The sequence below is a fragment of the Nothoprocta perdicaria genome, unplaced genomic scaffold, assembly GCF_003342845.1.
Source record: "Nothoprocta perdicaria isolate Ctin4 unplaced genomic scaffold, notPer1 scaffold_170, whole genome shotgun sequence".
NCBI classification, from domain to species: Eukaryota; Metazoa; Chordata; class Aves; order Tinamiformes; family Tinamidae; genus Nothoprocta; species Nothoprocta perdicaria.
Window position 1 is genome coordinate 91,530 of NW_020454872.1, and position 19,808 is coordinate 111,337.

Consider the following 19,808-nt stretch of genomic DNA (forward strand, 5'->3'; position numbering starts at 1 on the left):
TGGCTCTCACAATCCTTAACAGCAAAATGGTCTTATCAGTTCCCTGTTTCTGCCCTTAGCTAAAGCCAAATATTTGCCTCTTCACACAGTACTTGTGTCCAGTAGCAATCTAGAAATGTGCACTGCCTGTCACTTAGCAGGGGTTTTAAATAAATATGTAGATATTCTAAATCTGACACTTGGCTGCAGGCTAGTTTGGGCCTTGACCAGTTTTGACAAGCCGGCTCGTCTGTCTGCTGCTAATCCCTATTTCTCTTCCTTCTGCTCTTTCTTAGAGAAGGAAATGAGTTCATGAGTCATATCGCCTTGGGTTGAACCAGGCAGCTCGCTAATGCGAGCCTCCCCCGGGAGGCAGCGATTTGTGTTGATAGAGTTAAATTGCACCTTTGTAGTTTAAAAATAGCTGATTGCTTTGTCTGTGGAGGTAAATCCCATATCTGAATCCATAATTTGAATGGAAGGAGGAAGAACTGAACGCGATGCACATCCCCCTCAGAATAATTCTGCCCTCGGTTCTGTTGCTTCTGTAGCTGCGGTGGGGAAATTCATGAGCAGAGGAGCATTTGCAAGAGGCTGCAGCAGCGTGAGGACCTTCCTTGCTTCTGTCTTGTCCTCTGCAAACTGGAGGTCTTTACTTGCTGTCTTTGAAAGGGTGGGTCGAAATGCAGTGCAGTGGCACTTACATAATTATAGTTATTTGTTGTGCTGTGGAGCCAAATCTTTGGCCCCATACAGCCTCTATGCAGCACCTACCTTCTCACGACAGCGTCGCGGAGCCTTTGTCGCTTGGTTTTATATCAGGAGAATTGAATTGTTGCCTGCTGTTTTGTGATACAGCATTAAATACAGGACTGTCTTTACTGTGAGGCCTCCAGCCTGCATTTCTTCAGCTTCCATATGCTGCTATATGCCAAAATGTCATAGTAAGACACTAAGACTGCTACGTACAAGGTCGGAGAATCCACTTATTCCTAAAGCTGGGCATCGTAGTTTGCTGGAAGTTTTCCTGTGTCCAAAGTCCAAGGCCGGCTTGGCTGTGGACATATAACGTTTCAGTTTATTAACACCGTTTGTGCAATTGGACCGTGAGTGGCTGTTGGCTGAGCAGTTATTGGATTTGCCAGCGTAAATAACGGGGCTCCATTAAGCCTGGTCTGGTAGATGTGGAGCACCCTCGCTTCCCTCGCCTCCCTCCCGACTTCCCCAATTAACTTTCATTTCTCTGTTTCGTTGCAGAGCAAGGAAGTGGGACTGCAGCTCCAGGAAGACTTGATGAAGGTCCTCAATGAACTCTATACGGTAAATCACGGCGGCCCCTTGGCTGCCTTTCACACAGAAGGAAGAGCGTTTGGCTTCTCCCAGCCTGCCGTTGCAGCGGGGACTAAGCACTAAGACTGATAAATGTCTGCAGCCCCGGTGATTTGAGGCAGTTTGTGTTCACCGGGCTATACAGTAGCATAAATCTCGCTTTTTCACTCCATCTTTATGTTCTGTTTCAGTTCTGTAAGCGTTGGCTCTGCTTCTCAGATATCTCAAGCTTACACGTTCCTCCTACTAGCTGCAGTGTTTAAAAAACATGAAGAGAAAGAAGGAAAAAAAGGAGATATTTAGAATTATTTCCAAATACACACACGCACACACACACACACAAAATATCTGTCGGGTTATTGCGTGCTTCAATCAGATAAGCTCAGTGGTTTTGTGTGGTCCCCTTCTGGAAATGAGCATATAAAAGAAAGCATGCGCCTTCAGTGGGGAGGAAAAACGCTCTGTGTTTATTTGTTCCCCTGCTCTTCCAGCAAAGCAGTTCCCTTTAGAGCAATAGGCTTCCATCTGCGCATTCCCCTCCCCAGCCCGGCTGCTGGAGCACCAAGAAAGAGGCATTGCCTCGGGAAAGAGCAGGAATGTGTTCGGTGAAGTTCATCTGCTGCTTGGGGAGTTTTCCTCTCACGTAGATGAATGGAAAAGCCGTGGTTGGATTATTTCTTTTCCCCTCAGCAGCTGCTAGTGAATTGGTTCTGTCTGAAAAGCAGAACGGCTGCCTGGTTTTCCATGGCTTTGGTGTCCAAAATGACTTTACTTTCCTCCTTTCTTAATGCTGCGTGGAGTCATTGCATTAAGGGACAAGTTCTCTCTTCCGTTCCTTGAAGACGGTGTCCCTGGAGTCGGGGCACGTCAGTGTGGTGAGGAGGTTGGGTATTGAGAGCGTCAGAGGCTTCCCTGGAATTAGAATCTCTTAGGAAAACAAGGGAGCTCCAGAGCAGGAAAATCTGCAGTGTTCCTGCTGCTGCGGTAGCTGCCGTGGGATCTCCACTGGTCTCCTTTAAGGCAGAGAATTTCCTTTGGAAGTGAAGGTGGCTCCTCTGGTTGGCTGCTGTAGAAATTATATATTTTTTTCTTTTCTTTTGGAGGATACAATCTATTTCAGCAATGTTTCCCTCTTTCCTATTTTCCGAGTAAAGGATTGGCAGTGTCTCTGCTTGCAGCATAGGTGGATGTCCATGGCAATGGAGCCAGGCCTGGGTTTCCATCCGCCGCTCCGGTGCAGAGCGCTTTCCCCGGAGCCCTTTGTCCTCCACTGTCCCGCGCAGCCCGAGTCCGGGCTTGGCTGCAGCCTCCAGTGAGGCAGCAGCCTCCAGTGAGGCAGCAGCAGCCTCCCTGCTGCCAGGCAGGGAGCAGGCGCCGCTTGGGGCTGCCCGCGCGGCATTGCCAGCAGGGCGAACTCATTAAAATCAGCATTTCCCCCCTTTTATTCCTGCCGCTCTTGCTTTCTGCCCGCTCCGCTTTCAGCCATAGAGGAGAAGACACTACTCTGCTTCTGTTAGTATAAATACCTGGCTACAGGCGGAGCATCGGCTGTCGCTGAGGCTGGCTGTGTAAATTATGCAGGAAATCCTGAAGAGCGGCAGCGTTCGCCTGTTCTTTCACCATTAAATACAACCCGTGTTGGCATCCGAGCAGCTCTGCTGCTCCCTGCACTAAGGCAGCACACAGCCGGCTGCGGCAAAATCCTCTTGCGCTTCAGACTAAGGTGAAATATAGGGAGAAGTCAGTGCATTGCTCTGCTTTTGGGATAATATTTATCTATATATATAAAAAAAAGTGCTCTAATCCTTATAGCACAATTTTCTGCTCTCCTTGAGCCTTCTGAAAGAACCACATTCGCTTATTGATGTTCTGGTTACCTAAGGCGATCAGAAATGGTTTTTCACATCAAATGTGATTTAAAGAAATTGAACATGAGCTGCTTTTGCAGCTGTTATGATCAAACTGTTGATTTGCATATAGTTGCTTGAGACTTGTAATATTTAAATGACTGATGTATCTGGAAGCAAGGCCGATAGACATTTAGAAATCATATCTGGTGAGGAAAATCAATCATTTTTCCAACTTTGGCAACTAATGTTCTCTGAATAGTAAGAAGGCAAGATATAATTGCTCTATTTTTTTGATTTTTCTCTTTTTTTTTATGATTCCTCCATTGGAGTGTACAGGAAGGCATGTGCCAAAATCGAACAAAGCAGCAGCTGCAAATTAATCTACTTTGATTTCAAATTCATTTTGGGAGCTGCACTCTCATTTGCGCGTCTTCTGGCATGCTGCTTTGTGATGTGATGTTTTCCTGGGTATTTTGCCAGTTTAGACATTTCTGCCTCCCAGCAGGCAAACAGATCCGACTCGCTGGTCCCTGTCCAAGTGCCTTTGTTTACTTCGTGCGATATCTCGCATTTAATACAAGCCTACTGTGAGGAGTTATGTTAAAGAAACTTATTTCTTGGGAGGGTCTTGGCCAAACCCAAACAATGTCCCAATGAAGTGTTGTGACTTTTCATAGGATTTTTTTTGTAGCACATGAGTTTTTCGTAGGTGTTTTTTCCTCCTCTCTCTTAACTTTGGAGCTTTGTAGGTGTCTGTGCAATGTTCTTCCCCAAGGCTTGCTCGTGCACATGATAGTGGAAAGCCAAGTTTCTGCGTGCCTGGCCTGCCGGGTGGATAAACCTGTTTCTCTCTGTGCCCTGTTTACACTTTGTGACCGCTGTGCCTGTTCCTCAGGTGATGAAAACCTACCACATGTACAATGCGGACAGCATCAGCGCTCAGAGCAAGCTGAAGGAGGCAGAGAAGCAGGAAGAGAAACAGATTGGGAAGTCAGTGAAACAAGAGGACAAGCAGACCCCGCGCTCCCCCGACTCCACTTCCAATGTCAAGTTCGAGGAGAAACACGTTCGACGAAGCTCCGTGAAGAAAATCGAGAAAATGAAGGAGAAGGTACTGGCAGTGCTGACCACCTCAGTTAAAAGATTAGGCCAGGTTTTAGATAAGCGACCTTAAATTACAGACTAGGGCCAACAAAAGCAGATGAGCGCAGGGCAGAGCTGGTGTTGACTTGGGGCTACCAGGTCGTGTTTAGCCCAGCCATGCTAGTAAGTGCTAAAGCTGAGATCTGCACTGTGGGCAAGGGTGCGTTTGTGCAAGTTTCAATAGCAGGCAGTGCTTAGTTGCAGCTCAAGGTGTGGAGGTAACTGAAATTACATCTGGAAGAAGTCACCTACAATCTCATAAACCCATCTTGTTCCTCGTTCTTCCCTTACTCCTTGCCAGCACCATAGTCACAGTCCCTCAGAGAGGGCTAAAACTGTGTAGTTCAGTAATATTTAAACCCTTCTAGGTAATTAATCTAAGCTTTAAGCCTTTGAATCCTGATAAAATCCGGATCCAACAGATCTAAACAAATTAGGGTAAGAATTGTTCAGAACACAGCTTAGTGTTACTAAGAATGCTATTGCTCCTTCCATCGCTCTTTGTAAAATAAATCCTGTCTTTGGTTTCTCTTTCAGCGCCAAGCTAAGTACACAGAAAATAGACTGAAGGCAATTAAGGCAAGAAACGAGTATCTGCTGGCTCTGGAAGCCACCAACGCATCTGTATTCAAGTATTACATTCATGACCTGTCTGATCTCATTGATGTAAGTTCTGCTGCTTGGGTGACTGCGGTGAATATCGTTGTCATTAACCCTCACTGGTGCCTCTCCTTCAACGGGTCATGTACCAGCACAGCCAGCAACATCCTCAGTCACTGCAGACTGATCCTGTTTGATGGGCATTTTGGGCAGGAACAATTGGCGTGATGATCAGCCATTAAGTTGTTAGGGGAGCTTTTCTTAGCTGGCTTCTGTAGTCTGTTTATGTGATAAACCTGGCACTGAAACACGTGGAAGGAATTGCTTAGTAAAGTGAAATGCAGTTCTAGTATCCCTATTTGACAGTTTCTAGTCACTCCTTTAAGCAAACCCTCAAGCTTATAATTCAGCATGTTTGTAACAAGAAAAATGAACCTGTAAAGCAGGATGCCAGTTGGTAAAAGAAATCAAGGACAGAAGCATTTTCCAGTGCAGCCGGTAACTTGCCTTGAAAAATTCCATACTTTTCAAGGTTAATGCTTCTCACAGCATATTTCAGGAGAGGAATAAATCTCTCTGCTGCTTGGGCTGTTGTCTAACACCCCCACCCACTAAGTCTGCAGGAGCCTGATGCTTTTCTGTCTTGTGGCCCTGGGACTGCTTTGTCAGACCAGTGAGGAAAGGTCTCAAAAGAAGTGGTAAAAGCAATAGAAACGAGCGGATTTTTCACCATTTCAAAATGTCACTTTTTGCTAAACTGTAATACTGGAGAGATCTGCTTCTTCTATATGTGCTGCCTCTTCAGGAGACCTTTCTTTCCAGTTAAGATTTGTTAAGTTTGAATTACAGCATTTGAAAACAGAGGACTCTCTTCTCTTGAGCCTTCTCTTCTGAGCCTGTTTAAAAGGCACTGGCTGGCAAAGGGTTAATCAGCTGTCATCTTGGGAAGTGAATTTGAATGAGTTATCATTAAATTCTTATAAAAAATTGATTTCCTTGGAGAACGATTCCATCAAACATTTATATAACCCAGAAAAGGGATGGCAAGACTGATACTTCTATAAATGCAGTATGCTGGACTCTTAAAAATATTAAAGTGGGGGAGTGGGCTGAAAAACGTTTCCTTTCGCTGGCTTCAATAAAATAAGCTGGCAAAGTGGTTTTTTTCAGCTTTAATGTAGTCCTAATGCCTAATGAGGTGGGCTATAAAATATTTAGTCCCACTGGCCTTTTCAGTCCCATCAGCGATCCCCTCTTGGGCGCTCATGGCTTTGCCTTGCGTTTGATGATGGGGACGGTGCCACCCTGTTTGGGTGGGTTAAAACATCGCTCGGGAGGGGAAAGTAAGTGGCTGCTTCTGTTGCGTCTTAGGTGAGTGCAGTGCTGGCTGCGCTGGTGGCCACGCTGGCCCCACAGCACGTGGGGCACATGCGAGGTGCACAGGGCAGTAACTGTGAGGTGCACAAGGCAGGAGCTGTGAGTTGGGGATCCAAGGCTATCCCACACGTGCACATTCTCAATCAAGCATCTTTTGGGTTTTTTTTTTTTTTTTTGCCTGTTTTTGTGCTTTCCGATTGAACGTAACGTCCTTCTCATTCCCTGCCTCCGGAATAAGCAGCAACTGCTGCTCCTTCACAAGGCTCCCACCTGCCGCAGCCCGTTGGCACCGGAGCCGGGCATGCGGCAGCGCTCGGCAGCAGAAACGCTGCGGAAGCAGGAATGGGCCCGCCAGTCACCCGGCCCTCTCCATCTCCAGCGTGCCTTTTTTATTTTCCCCTTCCTCCCTCTACTCACAATGACAGTGATGAGACTCCAATGATGAGTGAGGAGGAGATTTCATGTGATCTTTTTTGCTTACAGAGCAGCATAGCAATCAAGCAGATGGTCTCTTTCTTTCTTTTTGGATAGCCTCCTAGCATATGTAATCTTGCTTGTAATTCCAAGAGGTGGGCTCCTTTCTCGCTCAGTTTATTAGATGACTGAAAAGAAAACCGGTCTGTTTCTGATCAGTTCAAGAAAAGCCCTTTTCTCCCTTATGAAACATTAGGACTTGGCCGTGCGGTGTGGTGGAGGTGAAGCTGCCTGGTAGGCTGCCAGTGACATCATCCTCGTGTCAGCGAGAGCCAGGAAATTCTTGACCTTGACCACCTTCTGCTTGCAAGGGCTTTTTTGCTCTTCTCTTTCACCCTGGCGATGATGTCACCTCAAGCCATTGCTGCTTGCTTTTTGGATGACTCCCTTCTGTTGACGATGGTTCAGGTCGTATTCGGGCTTCCGAAGCGTGCCGAATGAAGCAGTTTTCTGTGTCTTGGGTGGAATAATTGATCCAAATCCTACCATTTGTTTCTCTAGATAGCACTTCAGCACTTTGTCTTCATCTTAGTTGGAGTAATTTAGAAATTTTTATTTAAGGTTTTCATAGAGTGGGTTCTGTTTACAATGGAGACAGCTAGTCAAGACATCTCTGTGGTCAATCAGAGACCACTCTGGTACCGAGAAAATGGTGAAGTGTCCCTTATAGCCTCAGAAACTCTAATTGAGTTTCTTCTCTTATTCATATGAAATTGTGTGTCCTCTTCCAGCAGTGTTGTGACCTGGGATACCACGCCAGCCTCAACAGAGCGCTGAGGACATTCCTGTCCGCGGAGCTGAACCTGGAGCAGTCGAAGCACGAGGGTCTGGATGCCATTGAAAACGCCGTGGAGAACCTGGACGCCAACAGCGACAAACAGCGGCTCATGGAGATGTACAACAATGTCTTCTGCCCGCCCATGAAGTTCGAGTTCCAGCCCCATATGGGTGATATGGTCAGTCCATGTTCTCCCTTCAGCTCTAGCTCCATAGCAGTCATTCTTCCATTTAGTTATATAGTTTGGAGGCTGTGTTTTTCCCTAGCACTCTAAAAATGCTGCATCTTTCCTTGCAGGAATCACAGCTCTGTGCCCAGCAGCCAGTGCAGAGTGAACTAGTGCAGAGGTGCCAGCAGCTGCAGTCCAGATTATCTACGCTGAAGATTGAAAATGAAGAGGTGAGGCACCCAAAGCCAGCAACCTTCCACCGCTGGCACAGCCAGGAGGGCACTGCGAAAAATGCAGTTGCTGTGATCCTATTTTGTGAGTTTGTGGTAAAATGCAGGAAAGAAGTTGATTGGAGCCGGGATTAGAGAAGTTGATTAACTGCCGGCTGCCTCGGCTCCTGCCGCCCTTCTGCTTCCACGGCCTGTGGGCTGTGAGGCAGCAGAGCCTGGACCCCAGTTATGGCCCACAGATCACAAAACCACTAATCTCTGCTCATTTAGTACAATGCTCTGGGGTATTATTGCGTTTTTTCACCTGCAACATATGACCTTCACTTTTATTGAAAGACTTCTTCTTACTGGCCAGGTTAAGAAGACCATGGAAGCCACGCTCCAGACTATCCAGGATATCGTCACGATAGAGGACTTTGATGTCTCTGACTGCTTCCAGTACAGCAACTCGATGGAGTCTGTTAAATCCACCGTCTCCGAAACGTTCATGAGCAAACCGAGCATCGCCAAGAGACGTGCCAACCAGCAGGAGACCGAGCAGTTCTACTTCACGGTGAGGAACCCGTGTTCAGAGCTTGGGGGAACTCGCCACCTCTGTGCTCTTTGCTAGAAGCATGCACATTTATAGCATTTTTAGGATTATTTTTACAATAATTAACAAGTGCAAAGCCTCGTTGTCATCTTACAAAAATGCACCTGTAGTTGATTCTGGGCAAGCAGAAATAGTATGCTGCTTTTAAAAACAGGTGCTTTGAATTCTTTGGAAATATATCGAGATGCCTTTGATAAAATTTTTTTTTTTTGCATAAGCTGAGTAAAACATGATTTTTTTTTTCTTTTTTTTTTCTCATTCCTTTCCTAAAAAGGAATTGTCTGGGAGAAACATAACTGCTTGTAAATGTAAAATTTTCAAAAAGAATATGGACTGAAAGAGCATTTAGTTCTTTTATTTTTGTTATCCGCTTCCAAGCAATCGAGCTTTATCAAAAGCTTCAAATAAGCTTTTAATAGAGCTGATGCAATTTTACAAGAAGCTAATAGTTTTCTGTAATGACTTTGATACCAGAGTATGTGGTTTTTTTCCTTTAAATCTGTTTTATGCTGAGCTGTTGAATTCTCTTCTATTTTTTTTTTTTTTGAAAGTATACAAAAATATTATGACTTATCCTTATGCCTTTCTGTCATTCCCTTGGGCATCTTTTGCTATACTTAGTGTCCTGTAGGTTCCTGCTCCAAGAATGGTGTCGCTTATTAAAACTGTGACATTTCTGTGCAAATTGCACGGGTGGACAGGATGGTTTTTGTCAGGTCCTGCCTTATTAGAAGTTTATCAATGAGTTTATCATTTCCCTGGACAAGTGCTTAAAAAGCTTAAAATAACCCATTAAATTAAAAAGCCTTCTTAAAAGGTGAAGCTGGCTATGGAGAAAAGTGGGCAGGGAAACGGATTCAATTAAGAAGGGATTAACCAGCCTGCCTATGATTATGGAAGTAGAAAAATGATTTTTTAATTGAACTGCAAGCGTTCTCTCCCTGGAGAAGGACTATTACGTGTTCAAATGCACACGGAGGAGCCCATGGCTGGACTTGGGTGCAGTGTTTTGTCCATTCCATGGTGCTTCCCACTTGCTTCCAGGCAGGGACGTCGCTGTCCCCCCGGGCAGAGGGACTATTTGTCACGTCAGAGCCGCCCGGATGCAATAACTCTCAGCCCAACAACACTGATCTATGAGGGGCTTCTCTAAGCAGCCTAATCGCCTCCGTGATTGATCTATGGCTGCGCAGAGCCATAAATATCCTTTATAGGAATTTCCAGCTTGGAGCCGCAAGGAGCAATTAGGTCCGTGGGTGGGAGGGCGGGCGGTGGGTGCTGAGGAGAACGAGGAGGGAGCTGCAGGGCAGCAACGTGGGCGAGATCTGGGCGCGGGAGGAGCCGAGTGCCCCCAACCCGAGCGTGCCCAGGGCTGACGGGCGAAGGAGCGATGCTCACGTGGGAAAAATAATCCATGTTGGCCCGGAGCAGAGCGGGGAATTGCGCGTGCTGAGCTGGGGGTTAGGCAGGGCTCTTGGGTAAGGCATAGGGAAGCTGCTGGGGGAGTTTAAGGAGTGCTGGCTGCAGTGTCCTTGTGCTGGGAGGATTTGTGCCTCCGCTAGAGGTGTATCCTGGCATGTTTGCAGCAGGATGCTTCCTTGAAGGAAGCTGCTGCAAGGCAGGGAGATGGGGTCTCGTTTGCATTTTGCTCCATTAGGTTTTGCCGCTGGTTCCTTGTGGCAGGAATGCCAAAATCAGACCCCAGCTAGGAATGGGCATAGCAGTGGCACCGTTTTGAGGAGCTGCTGATGCAAAATGCTCCCCAACAGCAGATCCGTACCATTTTTATGGTGTGAAATTATGTGATTTAAGCGTCTTTCCAGCCCTTGGTGCCCAGGTACACGCAGTGCAGCTCCAGCTGTGTCACGGAGGCAGCGTGTTCAGTGCAGAGGGGGACACATCTGTTCTGCAGGCTGAGCACCAGCACAGCTCCTTGTGCAGGCGGCCCTGCCATGGGGACACAGGCAGAGTGAAGGAAAACTGAGCTTAACTTCTGTGTCCGCTTCAAAGGGAAGCGTATCTCTCTTCCAGATCGAGTTGATTTGCAGATCTTTAAGCTTCTGTTGGAGCTATTTTGAGATCAGCCTTGTAGCGCTGTCTGCCTGCTCTTGGTTTCAAGACAGGCAGCTCAGCATCTTCCAGACTCCCATTTATCCTCATATCCCCCCTTCAACTTTTCTGGTTGTTTTTGCAACGTACACTCTGGTTTTTGCTGCTAAGCATTTGATGCAAAAGCGTAACTGCTTTAGGGAAGAAACATAAGTGGGAATTGGGAAACAGGTTGGACAGGGAAATACTAAAACAAAAACCCTCAGTGCAGCCGTGTCAGCCGCGGAGGCCTCCGGCACGGCCCTGCCATGAGGCTCCTTTCCTGGGGCTCGTTTTGCTGGCTCCGTATTTTGGGTATCCCGCGTGACTGTGGAGTGGGTGGTGGTTGGGATGGCCTGGGTTGCACTGTGCTGCCATGCAAAGCAGGAGATGAAAGAATTGCAAAATAAATAAATAATTAAAAAAAAAATAAAAAAAAATGGCAGAGCTGGGAAGAATCAGAAACGAGGGGGAGAAATGAAGATATGACATGTCACTCCCGTATCCGAGCTGAGGCAGCAGCTCTCACGCCCGGGCATGGACTCCCTGTGCACCGTCCTGCGCGGAGGCAGGCGCAGCGTTGGGCAGGAAAGTGGGGCGAGGGAAGCTTGAGAAGCACAGCAGCAGGTCATAGTTTGCCAAAAGGAAAGAGCAGCCGTGGGCCTCCCCGCAGCCGCGGTGCGCGGCAGCCCCCGCGCATCCAGGGCAGCCGGAGCAGAGCAGTGGGAACATCCCCGTGGGAACGTCCCTGTGGGAATGTCCCTGCGGAGCCCTGGGCCAGGCGTGGGAGCCCTGTGCAACGTGGGTGACTCGAGGCCACCCCGGCGTTGGGAACCGCGGCACGAGGATGCAGCAAAAGCCACTGCTTGTCCCCCCACTCATGTCCCTTTCTTTGCTCCTCGCCAGAAAATGAAGGAGTACCTGGAAGGCAGGAACCTGATAACGAAGCTCCAAGCCAAGCACGACCTGCTGCAGAAGACCTTGGGAGAAAGTGAGTGTGGCCCCCGCGCACCTGTGGAATGAGCTGACGGAGCAGGATGCTCCTGCATTCCCAGTGCTGACTGGATGCGTTTTGTGAATTTATTTTCTGACCTGTGTGTAGAGAAGCCAAGTGACCTACATGGCTGCTTGAATAATGATGAAAGGCAACTGCTTAATGAGTCACTAATGTGCCTCACTGATTTGTTTAAATGAAGCATATGCCCCCCGCGCTGCGCTGCTCTCCGTGGGGCTAAACCGCGGGAGCAGCAGCTCCTTCACGAGCTTAGGAGCGCTGCCTCGTTAAGGCTGCTCCCAGGGTTCGTTTGCATGGGCCATTAGCTGCTTCTGACCTCGGTGGGTTCAGTCCAGCCCAAGCGAAGGCACACGAGCAAATTGCAGGGCGTGTAGAATGCGTTGCCAATGCACAGGATGCAGGCACAGGGCAGCGGCCAAAACTCCGCGCGCCTGCGCTACGGGGTGCAAACAACGGGGGCTTCATTCCCTCCTGACACGGGCACATCCTGCTGGCCAAACACCCTTCCTCAACTGCACATCCAAGTTTCCATAGAAACCTGCCTGCCTGGTGTTGGTTTAACAGTGTAAATGTCAGGTCAGACAACGGCTCGACTCCTTCCTGGCTTTGCGTCCTGCAGCAGGGCTCCTTTTTTCTTCCTTTAGTAACTCGACTGGACTCCCCACAGTTTATGGTGTTTTCTGAATGAAAACTCGAGCAGCATGCGGTCTTTGAAGTGCTTTGCTTCCAGGTTCAAAAAGTATTATAAAAATAAAATAGTTATTGCTGCGGTAATTGAGTTGCACGTTTATCGGGCCCCAGGCGCTAGAAGGTAAGAAAAGCAGTTTGACCCAATCTTTAGTATTTAAAGTTAGCTCTCTTTCGGGCTGCCCTGTAACAAGGGGGGGTGAAGGCAGAGAGCCGAACCCTTAGGGTACTTCTGCCTTTAAATATCTCCAAATGACACCCGTGCTGCCCCTCTGACTAATCACGTTCCCGGGTCATAGCTGACCTCTGCATACCACGACCTATTTCCTCTTAACCTGCCTGCCCTTTGAGCCGATCTCAAGCTGTGGTGGGGCAAAAGAGAAGGGAATTTAATGCAATTTCTGTATTGCTATGCAGATGTAAAGGCTTTTTATTTTCTTTTATTTATTTTTTTCTTTTTTTGTGGTTGCCTTGCAATACCAGAGCCTTCTCAGCCCTTCTCGTGAAGGGATCCAGTGAGTGCCAGGGTAAGCTCCAAAAAAATTGAAAAAAAAAAAAAAAAAAAAAAAAATCACCCCTGTCATCAGGGAGCTGAGGGCGTGAGGAATGTTTTGTCTCCCCGAAACTAAGTTAAATTAATGGTACAAAACTGGGTCCACTTCTAGGCCCATTTGTAAAATGGCACTTAAGTGGGATATGGGCAAATAAAAATCCTTTCACAGGTCACAGAAATGTTTTTGGAAGCTTAATTGAAAAAGATGCATACAGCTGCCTATGTTCAGGCCCTGGAAACCTCAGGTTTTTATTCTTTGCTCTTTCTGTAGGTGGCATTTATTAGCCCTCTTGCAAATTACCTTAATCTAAAGAGGCCGATTTCCAGTAATGAAAATAACAGCAAGTCTTCCTATCTATGGGCAATTATGTCCCTGCCTACTGTACGTATTTGTCACTGTAATATAGGAGCCCCTTGATCTTGCCACAGTCGTGTAATTTATATATATGAATATTCCATGATGGAGGTGAGGCAGATGGTTGGAAATTCTGCCTTGGAATAACATTTTCATGCAAATCATGCACTGTTTGGCCCTACGTGGGGAGAGGAACGCGCCTCTCAAGATGTGTTCAACTAATTCTCAGCCATCAGCAATTAGACACTTCCCTGCTTCATTCTCGCATCTCCCCGGGAGCAGGAAGACACTGCAGGGAGGGTGGGTTTCAGCTGGTGTAAATCACTAGGGTTTCGCTGCTAATGATCTGTTCCAGCAAAAGATCTGGCCTGTAGCATTCCCAGTTTTCTGTCCTGCTTATTTCCTTGTTGTGCTGCTTCCAAAAATGCTGCTTGTGTTAATGGCAGTCGCTGGCTTGGCCGCTGCCTTGCGAAGTCGGGACACGTTAATGGTCGCTCTTGCAAATGTTTGTGGAAAATATCATTAAACCCCTCTCGCCCCAAATAGCTTAATGCTAGCACGGTCAGGCTGTGGGCTAACAAATCTCTGCATGTTTCCAGTGTTGCTGAATGGCTTTCTAAAGTATCATCTATCTCCCTACTAATCCCGCTGGGGAGGAGGAGGGCGGGAGGGGTTGACAAGCCTGGGTTTTTGGCAGCGCAAGTCAACAATTACACTGTGCAGGGAACCAATTTTCAAAAACAATACTTTATCCAAAGAAAGAGTCTTCCTGCAGCCCGGGCTGCTCCTGGTGCTTCCCGATGGGCACCCGCGCTCCGAATGGGAATGATGCAGCCCTCCGGCTGCTCCTCTTCCTCGCGGCTTGTCCCACCCTTCCTAAAGCAGGATTTATGCCTCACTCAAGTGTATTTTCCCATCCTAATGCAGTATTTCTCTGTCTTCCCAACAGGTCAGAGGACTGACTGCTCCCTTGCCAGGTACGTGCATCTCAAAGAATCCATGTTTTAAGGAAAGACTGCCACAAATTGGTCACTGCTGAGCAGGATCAGATGCCAGCCCATACACGCCCATTAGAAAAGGACATTCGCTTGGCTAATACGGAAGCAAATTCCTGCTAGTTAATCTGGCATTAAATATCACTGCTATTATCTGCACCAGTGCAAGGTGATACTCATAAATCAGCCAGACTCCGGTCACCCGAGGAAAGGTGTTTTCTTTGGTGTGGTGCCTGCTCCAGCCCTGCATTTTTTGCTGGCACCCGTGTGCCCCTAAGCTCTGGCCGTGCCCAGGTTGGTCTGGAAACAGATTGGGACATAGATTTGGGGTGAAAATAACTAAGGAAAGAAAAAGGCATTTGGGTGTCTCGTGTGGTTTCTTTTTTGCCCCCCCTGCTGTTAAACTAGCTCCGTTCCTTAGTGTCTTGCTCTGATGCTGAGCTGGGTTGCAGCAATCCAGAGGCCGTGGAGAATTAAATTTCCATTTATAATTAGGACCAATCTCGCAGCGTCGGAAGTAAGCTTATTTTGATAGTGTTTTTATTAAACACAAAGAGTCTCCCTCTCCAAATAGATGGATCCAGGGGGGACGAGGAGCTGGAGCGAGGATGTGCCTCATCCTGCCGTTCTAACAAAAGGCAGGTGATTGCTGCTCATCGGCATCATTCCTCCTTTTCACCCTCCTTGCAGCAAAGCATGTCTGACAGGCCCTAATTAGAGCCTGACATCTGTAATAATCAAATATTATTCATCATGAAAGAACTTTAAATATCAAAGAATCATTGCTGCTAATGGTTTAAAGTAACCTTATTACCTGTGACAGCCCACAGAATCAGATTTCCTACTTTTTTTAATTTCTAATTTGTTGTTTTTGCTTTTTCTAACAGGATTTTCTGCTGAATTAACACATTGTACTGTCTTTTTAAAAATCACAGTTCTAATCACCTTATTTATAATTCAGCAGCCATCTGCCCTAGCAGGGAATTGGCTTCAATGATACATTAGACCTTTCTGCCATTCTCTCTCCTGCTTTGTGTTTAGCAGGAACTATAGGAATTTGAAACCTCAGTGATAAATTTGAGGAGAAAGTCCTGGCAAAGGAAGACTTTCCCTTTTTACTACAATTAACATCTACCACGATTCTAAATGAGATCACCTATAATCATGGTTCAAGCTGGAAAGGCCCCATCTGGCTAGTGCCTGGTGGTGCTCTGGTTTGTTGCATTTATTTTATTTTATTTTATTTTATTTTATTTTATTTTATTTTATTTTATTTTATTTTATTTTATTTTATTTTATTTTATTTTATTTTATTTTATNATTTTATTTTATTTTATTTTATTTTATTTTATTTTATTTTATTTTATTTTATTTTATTTTATTTTATTTTATTTTATTTTATTTTATTTTATTTTCTATCAGAAACTATAATAAAGAATCCACAATGACAGCTGTCACCAGCACAGTGGGAAACCAGTACGTTCCCACGTGCTTCTCCCTCTGCAAAACGCCTCCTTGGGAGAGGTGCTACCTGCAATTTATAACAAAACTTCCTCTTGAACGAGGAGCCTCGTATAATAGATTTCCATATGGCTGGAATCGAAATGTCAAGGATAGTCTTTTGTCAAAGCCATACGCTTCCTCGTGCCTTTTTCAGGATTTCAGTGATTTAAAGGCACTTAAAATTTTTCTGAAGTTCCATAAATTGAACGAGACTAAGGCGTTATGATTGACTCAGCTGACTTCTTCCCTCCTCCAAAAACGGCAGAGTCTGGGATATCAGATGAGAAGCTCGGTGGTGATAGAGGGTTATCTTGACTTGTCTCTCCTGTTTTCTTTTCCCTCCTACTGCAACGGGTGGCTTGGATCATCTCCTCAGTGGCAGGCGCAGCTCCACTATAAGGAAGCAGGTAATAAACTTTTCCTTGGGTGATAAAATGTGTGTGTGTTCTAGAGGGCTGGAAAGCAGCAAAGTGCTTCTGTGCCCCTTGCTCTTATGTGGGCATTTCCATTCGTGTTTAAGCTGCTGCCCTGCCGTGGAGCATCGCTCTCGGGCGCTGCGCACAACAAGGCACATGCACAGGGCTCTTGCTAGAGGCTCTTTCCTGCTCCAAGTAAATTTATTCCTTCCTTTTGCCCTGGTGTTTATGTGGGTGAATATATGGGACTGCTTTGCCTCCCTGGTGCTCCTCGTGGCATGTGTAATAACACTGCAAGTTCTCAGCTTGCCAGGCAGGGTTTAGGGGCTTCGTGCTGCTGTATGTCACTGTCTCCTGTCCCCTTCTTTTGGCCTGTGTGCCTTTGGAATGCTCTTAAACTTGTAACTGCTTGCTCTGCCTTCCTGTAATAAAAGCTCACACCAGCCATGCTTTATTCCCCCTGCTTCCCTGGCCATCGTCGATGATCTGTTGCCTTCTAACGAGCTAATGAGCTCAAGTATGTCCCTTTCAGTTGGAGGAGAAGCAAAATTAAATGTCTTTTGCATATTGTAAAGAACAAGTGTAGCTTAGAGTTTCATTTCATACAGTCTCCTTGGTTTCTGCTTTGTCCTTTTCCGGAGCTGTGTGTGCTGGAAATAGGAAGCAATAATAATAAAATAAGCAGTAGTAAGAGAGTAAGTTGTTTTCCACCCTGCAGTCACTGTTGCTGCAAGATAAACTATTGCATGTGGCTGCAGGGAACGCTGCCCGTGTGCTTCACAGCTTTGCTGCCATTTGCATTGGCAGGCAGAAACGCTTGGGCCTGCCTGCGTCTGGAGCAATAAATATACGTTGCACATAAAACGTAATGGATGTTTGGGATGTTTTCAGCTGCCTCCGGGGGATTCTGCCGCCTCTTGCGGTCCGGAGGCTGCAGGCTGGACCTCGGCTAATGCAGGGAGGGAGGAGGGAAGTGTCTGAGGGTGATTTGTAGGGTTTTCTCCCTTTGACACTGATAACTGGTTGTTATCCAGCCAGAGATGTAGAAAACTTGCATTTCCTATCGTATGCAGAGCTGAATTTCTGAGTTCAGTTATCGTTGCTCTATTTATGCTCCAGAAACATCCCCTCCTTATGCAAAAACGGAGACGTGCGTTTTGATTGCCAGGTTCCCGAGCAGCTTTGGAGGGGTCTCTCAAGCACCTTCTGACTTGAGTGGAGCTGACACGTCACTAGTCTCTGTGATTTGGAAACCTGAATTAAAACCTAATCTGTTTGCAACACCTGGATCTCTCCGCAGCTCCCCGGAGCCTGCGTGAAACCACTTGCCTGGGGTAGTAATGGGGTTTTTTTGAGTGTGACCTAAGCATTTAAAACATAACTGCTCCGAGATTTTTAATCTCTGCTGGGGACCCAGAGCGTGTGCTCCTCCATGAATTCTCCTTGTCAAACTCGAGAATGAGCCTGGGCTCTTTATGATGCTGTTCGGATGCTTATTAATAAAGCAGATCCTTGGGGGCCCGTTGAGCTCCCTGGCTTCTCAAGGGCTCTTAATTGGTTGGTGCCGAGCTCGAGCGCACGCAGGAAACGAGTTCAGCGCCGACCGTGGCTAATTAGGAGCGGAATTATTAATAGTGACTTTGTGATCAAATTCTGTGGCATTTCATTAAAACAAGAAAGGATCAAACCTAAACAAGCCAGGGACACGATGGGCTGGATTTGGTGGTTTTGAGCGGAGGCCCTTCACGAGAGCAAGGGCCGAGGCGGGTGCGACGTGGCGGCCTCCCAGCGAACGGGCACTGGGGTGTAGTTTAGTTGTTGCCCAAAGCTGCTGGAGGACGTGCTGTATGTAAACAGAAACGTGGGCATGTTCACTGCAGAGAAATGCTCATCACTGGCTTTGACCTCGGCTCTGCGTTTTGACTGTTGTTTGTTTAATTCTTCTCAGGACTCCAACCAAGCCATTCCGCTGGTAGTGGAGAGCTGCATACGGTTCATTAGCCGACACGGTGAGTTTCTAAACCAAAAAATCATATCCTGGATTATTAGTGTCCCATGAGCAGAGGTGGAGAGGCCTGGGCAGGGCTGCTCTGCAGTGGCCTCCGCGAGTGATACGGACCTGGGCTCTGGTCGAGTCGTCTTGGCTTCCCTGCGTGAAGAGCGCTTGGAACCCGGGTTGAAAATTTTGCTCGTCCTTCATGTACCAATAAAATGGCAATGACCATTAATTAAAATAATCTCACCTACTAGATAAATGACATAAATGATTTTGTTTATGCATGCTGTTTCCCAGGAATGTCTTAAAGGCTATTCTAGAATCCTAAATATCAAGGCATTTTAGGGTAATTAAATGCTTCATTCCAATTGCCTGATTTGCTCTGGGCCTTTCCAGTATTGCTCTTTAAAAATGAGCTGTTTTACTGTATAGTTAGCCATATATTACTTCTGGCTGGTATGCCATTAGTTTATGACTTGCCCTGGGTTGGAAGATGCCCCAGGGTGAAAGATAAAATGCATGGAAGTTATAACCAAGTTGTTCTGTTGCATCCTAGGAAGGGTTAATACTTCTCCTCAGGGGTGCCAGAGTTCTCTCTTTCCATGATCTGCCTGTGCCTGGATGTTTAAGAGAAAATGGCTTTGAAAAGAAGATACTTTGCCTGTGTTGCTTGTGTTTCCTTCATCGTGCTGTAGTTGATGAAGGTCCCAGCTTAGCTTATGTCAGTTTGTACCAATGCCCTTTATTGTCTTACAGGGCTGCAGCATGAAGGAATATTCAGAGTGTCTGGGTCACAAGTTGAAGTGAACGATATAAAAAATGCATTTGAGAGAGGTAAGAAGGATCTGTTCCAGTATATCCAATTAATACCTTGCCAAATGTATTCATTTGTTAAAGCAGCTGTTCCAAAATAGCTTAAGTGTGTTTCCTGTATCCTCTTTTAATTTTTTTCAAGCTTCTTAAGAGACTCTCGCCAGGCACTTCTGTAGCCTTCATTAATATTGAATATTCAAGGCATTAGGCTTTATGCCTTGTCTGTTTAATAAACATGCTGAATTCAGTCCTCTCTCATGTCCCACAGCTTAAGGGCTGTTTGCAGCACCAAAGGGTGCAGAGAGTTGCCCTGCTGGCCAGGACTGCCCCGTCCCTGTTCCCTGCAGCTCTCTGTGCGCAGAGCCACGTGCTAGAGGACCAGCTCCGTGCATCTAATGCTCTTGAAACTGAGCTCTGACCAAGAGCAGAAACTTCAAGCTACTGTTCTTGACGTATCTTCTCGAGAACAGATCAAGTGGGAATGTGCATGACAAGCTGCAGGTCGAAAGCCCTAGTATCAACCTCAAAGGTCCTTTTAAAAAAATAAATGACAGTACCAGACATCCTGAGAGAACAGCCATTGTTTCGGCATTAACATGCAGGAAAAAAGTTCTGTTTTTTAAAGCTGCGTCTCGCCTATCTCTATAAAGCACATGATATACAGAACTGACAAATCATCTCCCTGCAGTTTATTACTTCACCCAGAACCCTTGGTGGCAGTTAATATCATAGATAATGCGCTGGTTTGTAGTGGCCCATTTATTATTCTGCGTGTTATTAAGATAATAGGCAAGCTTTGGTAATTTCAGTCACATAATGGATATATATAGCTTCAGTCTGAGGTTTGCCCCATCATTAAATCTAAT

At 46.4% G+C, this 19,808-nt stretch overlaps 1 protein-coding gene across 4 annotated transcripts in view; it reads left to right on the top strand.

The window, feature by feature from the left end:
* SRGAP2 (SLIT-ROBO Rho GTPase activating protein 2) overlaps positions 1-19,808 on the top strand; it is a 67,835-nt gene that overhangs the window by 33,442 nt on the left and 14,585 nt on the right. For 3 of the 4 annotated variants that reach the window (XM_026036033.1, XM_026036035.1, XM_026036036.1), the window contains exons 4-14: positions 1,237-1,299; positions 4,054-4,269; positions 4,839-4,967; positions 7,484-7,708; positions 7,828-7,929; positions 8,285-8,482; positions 11,516-11,600; positions 14,169-14,196; positions 16,094-16,124; positions 18,082-18,142; positions 18,886-18,963. In XM_026036033.1, the coding sequence (XP_025891818.1) occupies positions 1,237-1,299; positions 4,054-4,269; positions 4,839-4,967; positions 7,484-7,708; positions 7,828-7,929; positions 8,285-8,482; positions 11,516-11,600; positions 14,169-14,196; positions 16,094-16,124; positions 18,082-18,142; positions 18,886-18,963 (1,216 nt within the window). The remainder of the gene's footprint in view (positions 1-1,236; positions 1,300-4,053; positions 4,270-4,838; positions 4,968-7,483; positions 7,709-7,827; positions 7,930-8,284; positions 8,483-11,515; positions 11,601-14,168; positions 14,197-16,093; positions 16,125-18,081; positions 18,143-18,885; positions 18,964-19,808) is intronic. The other variant, XM_026036034.1, reaches the window with a different exon arrangement.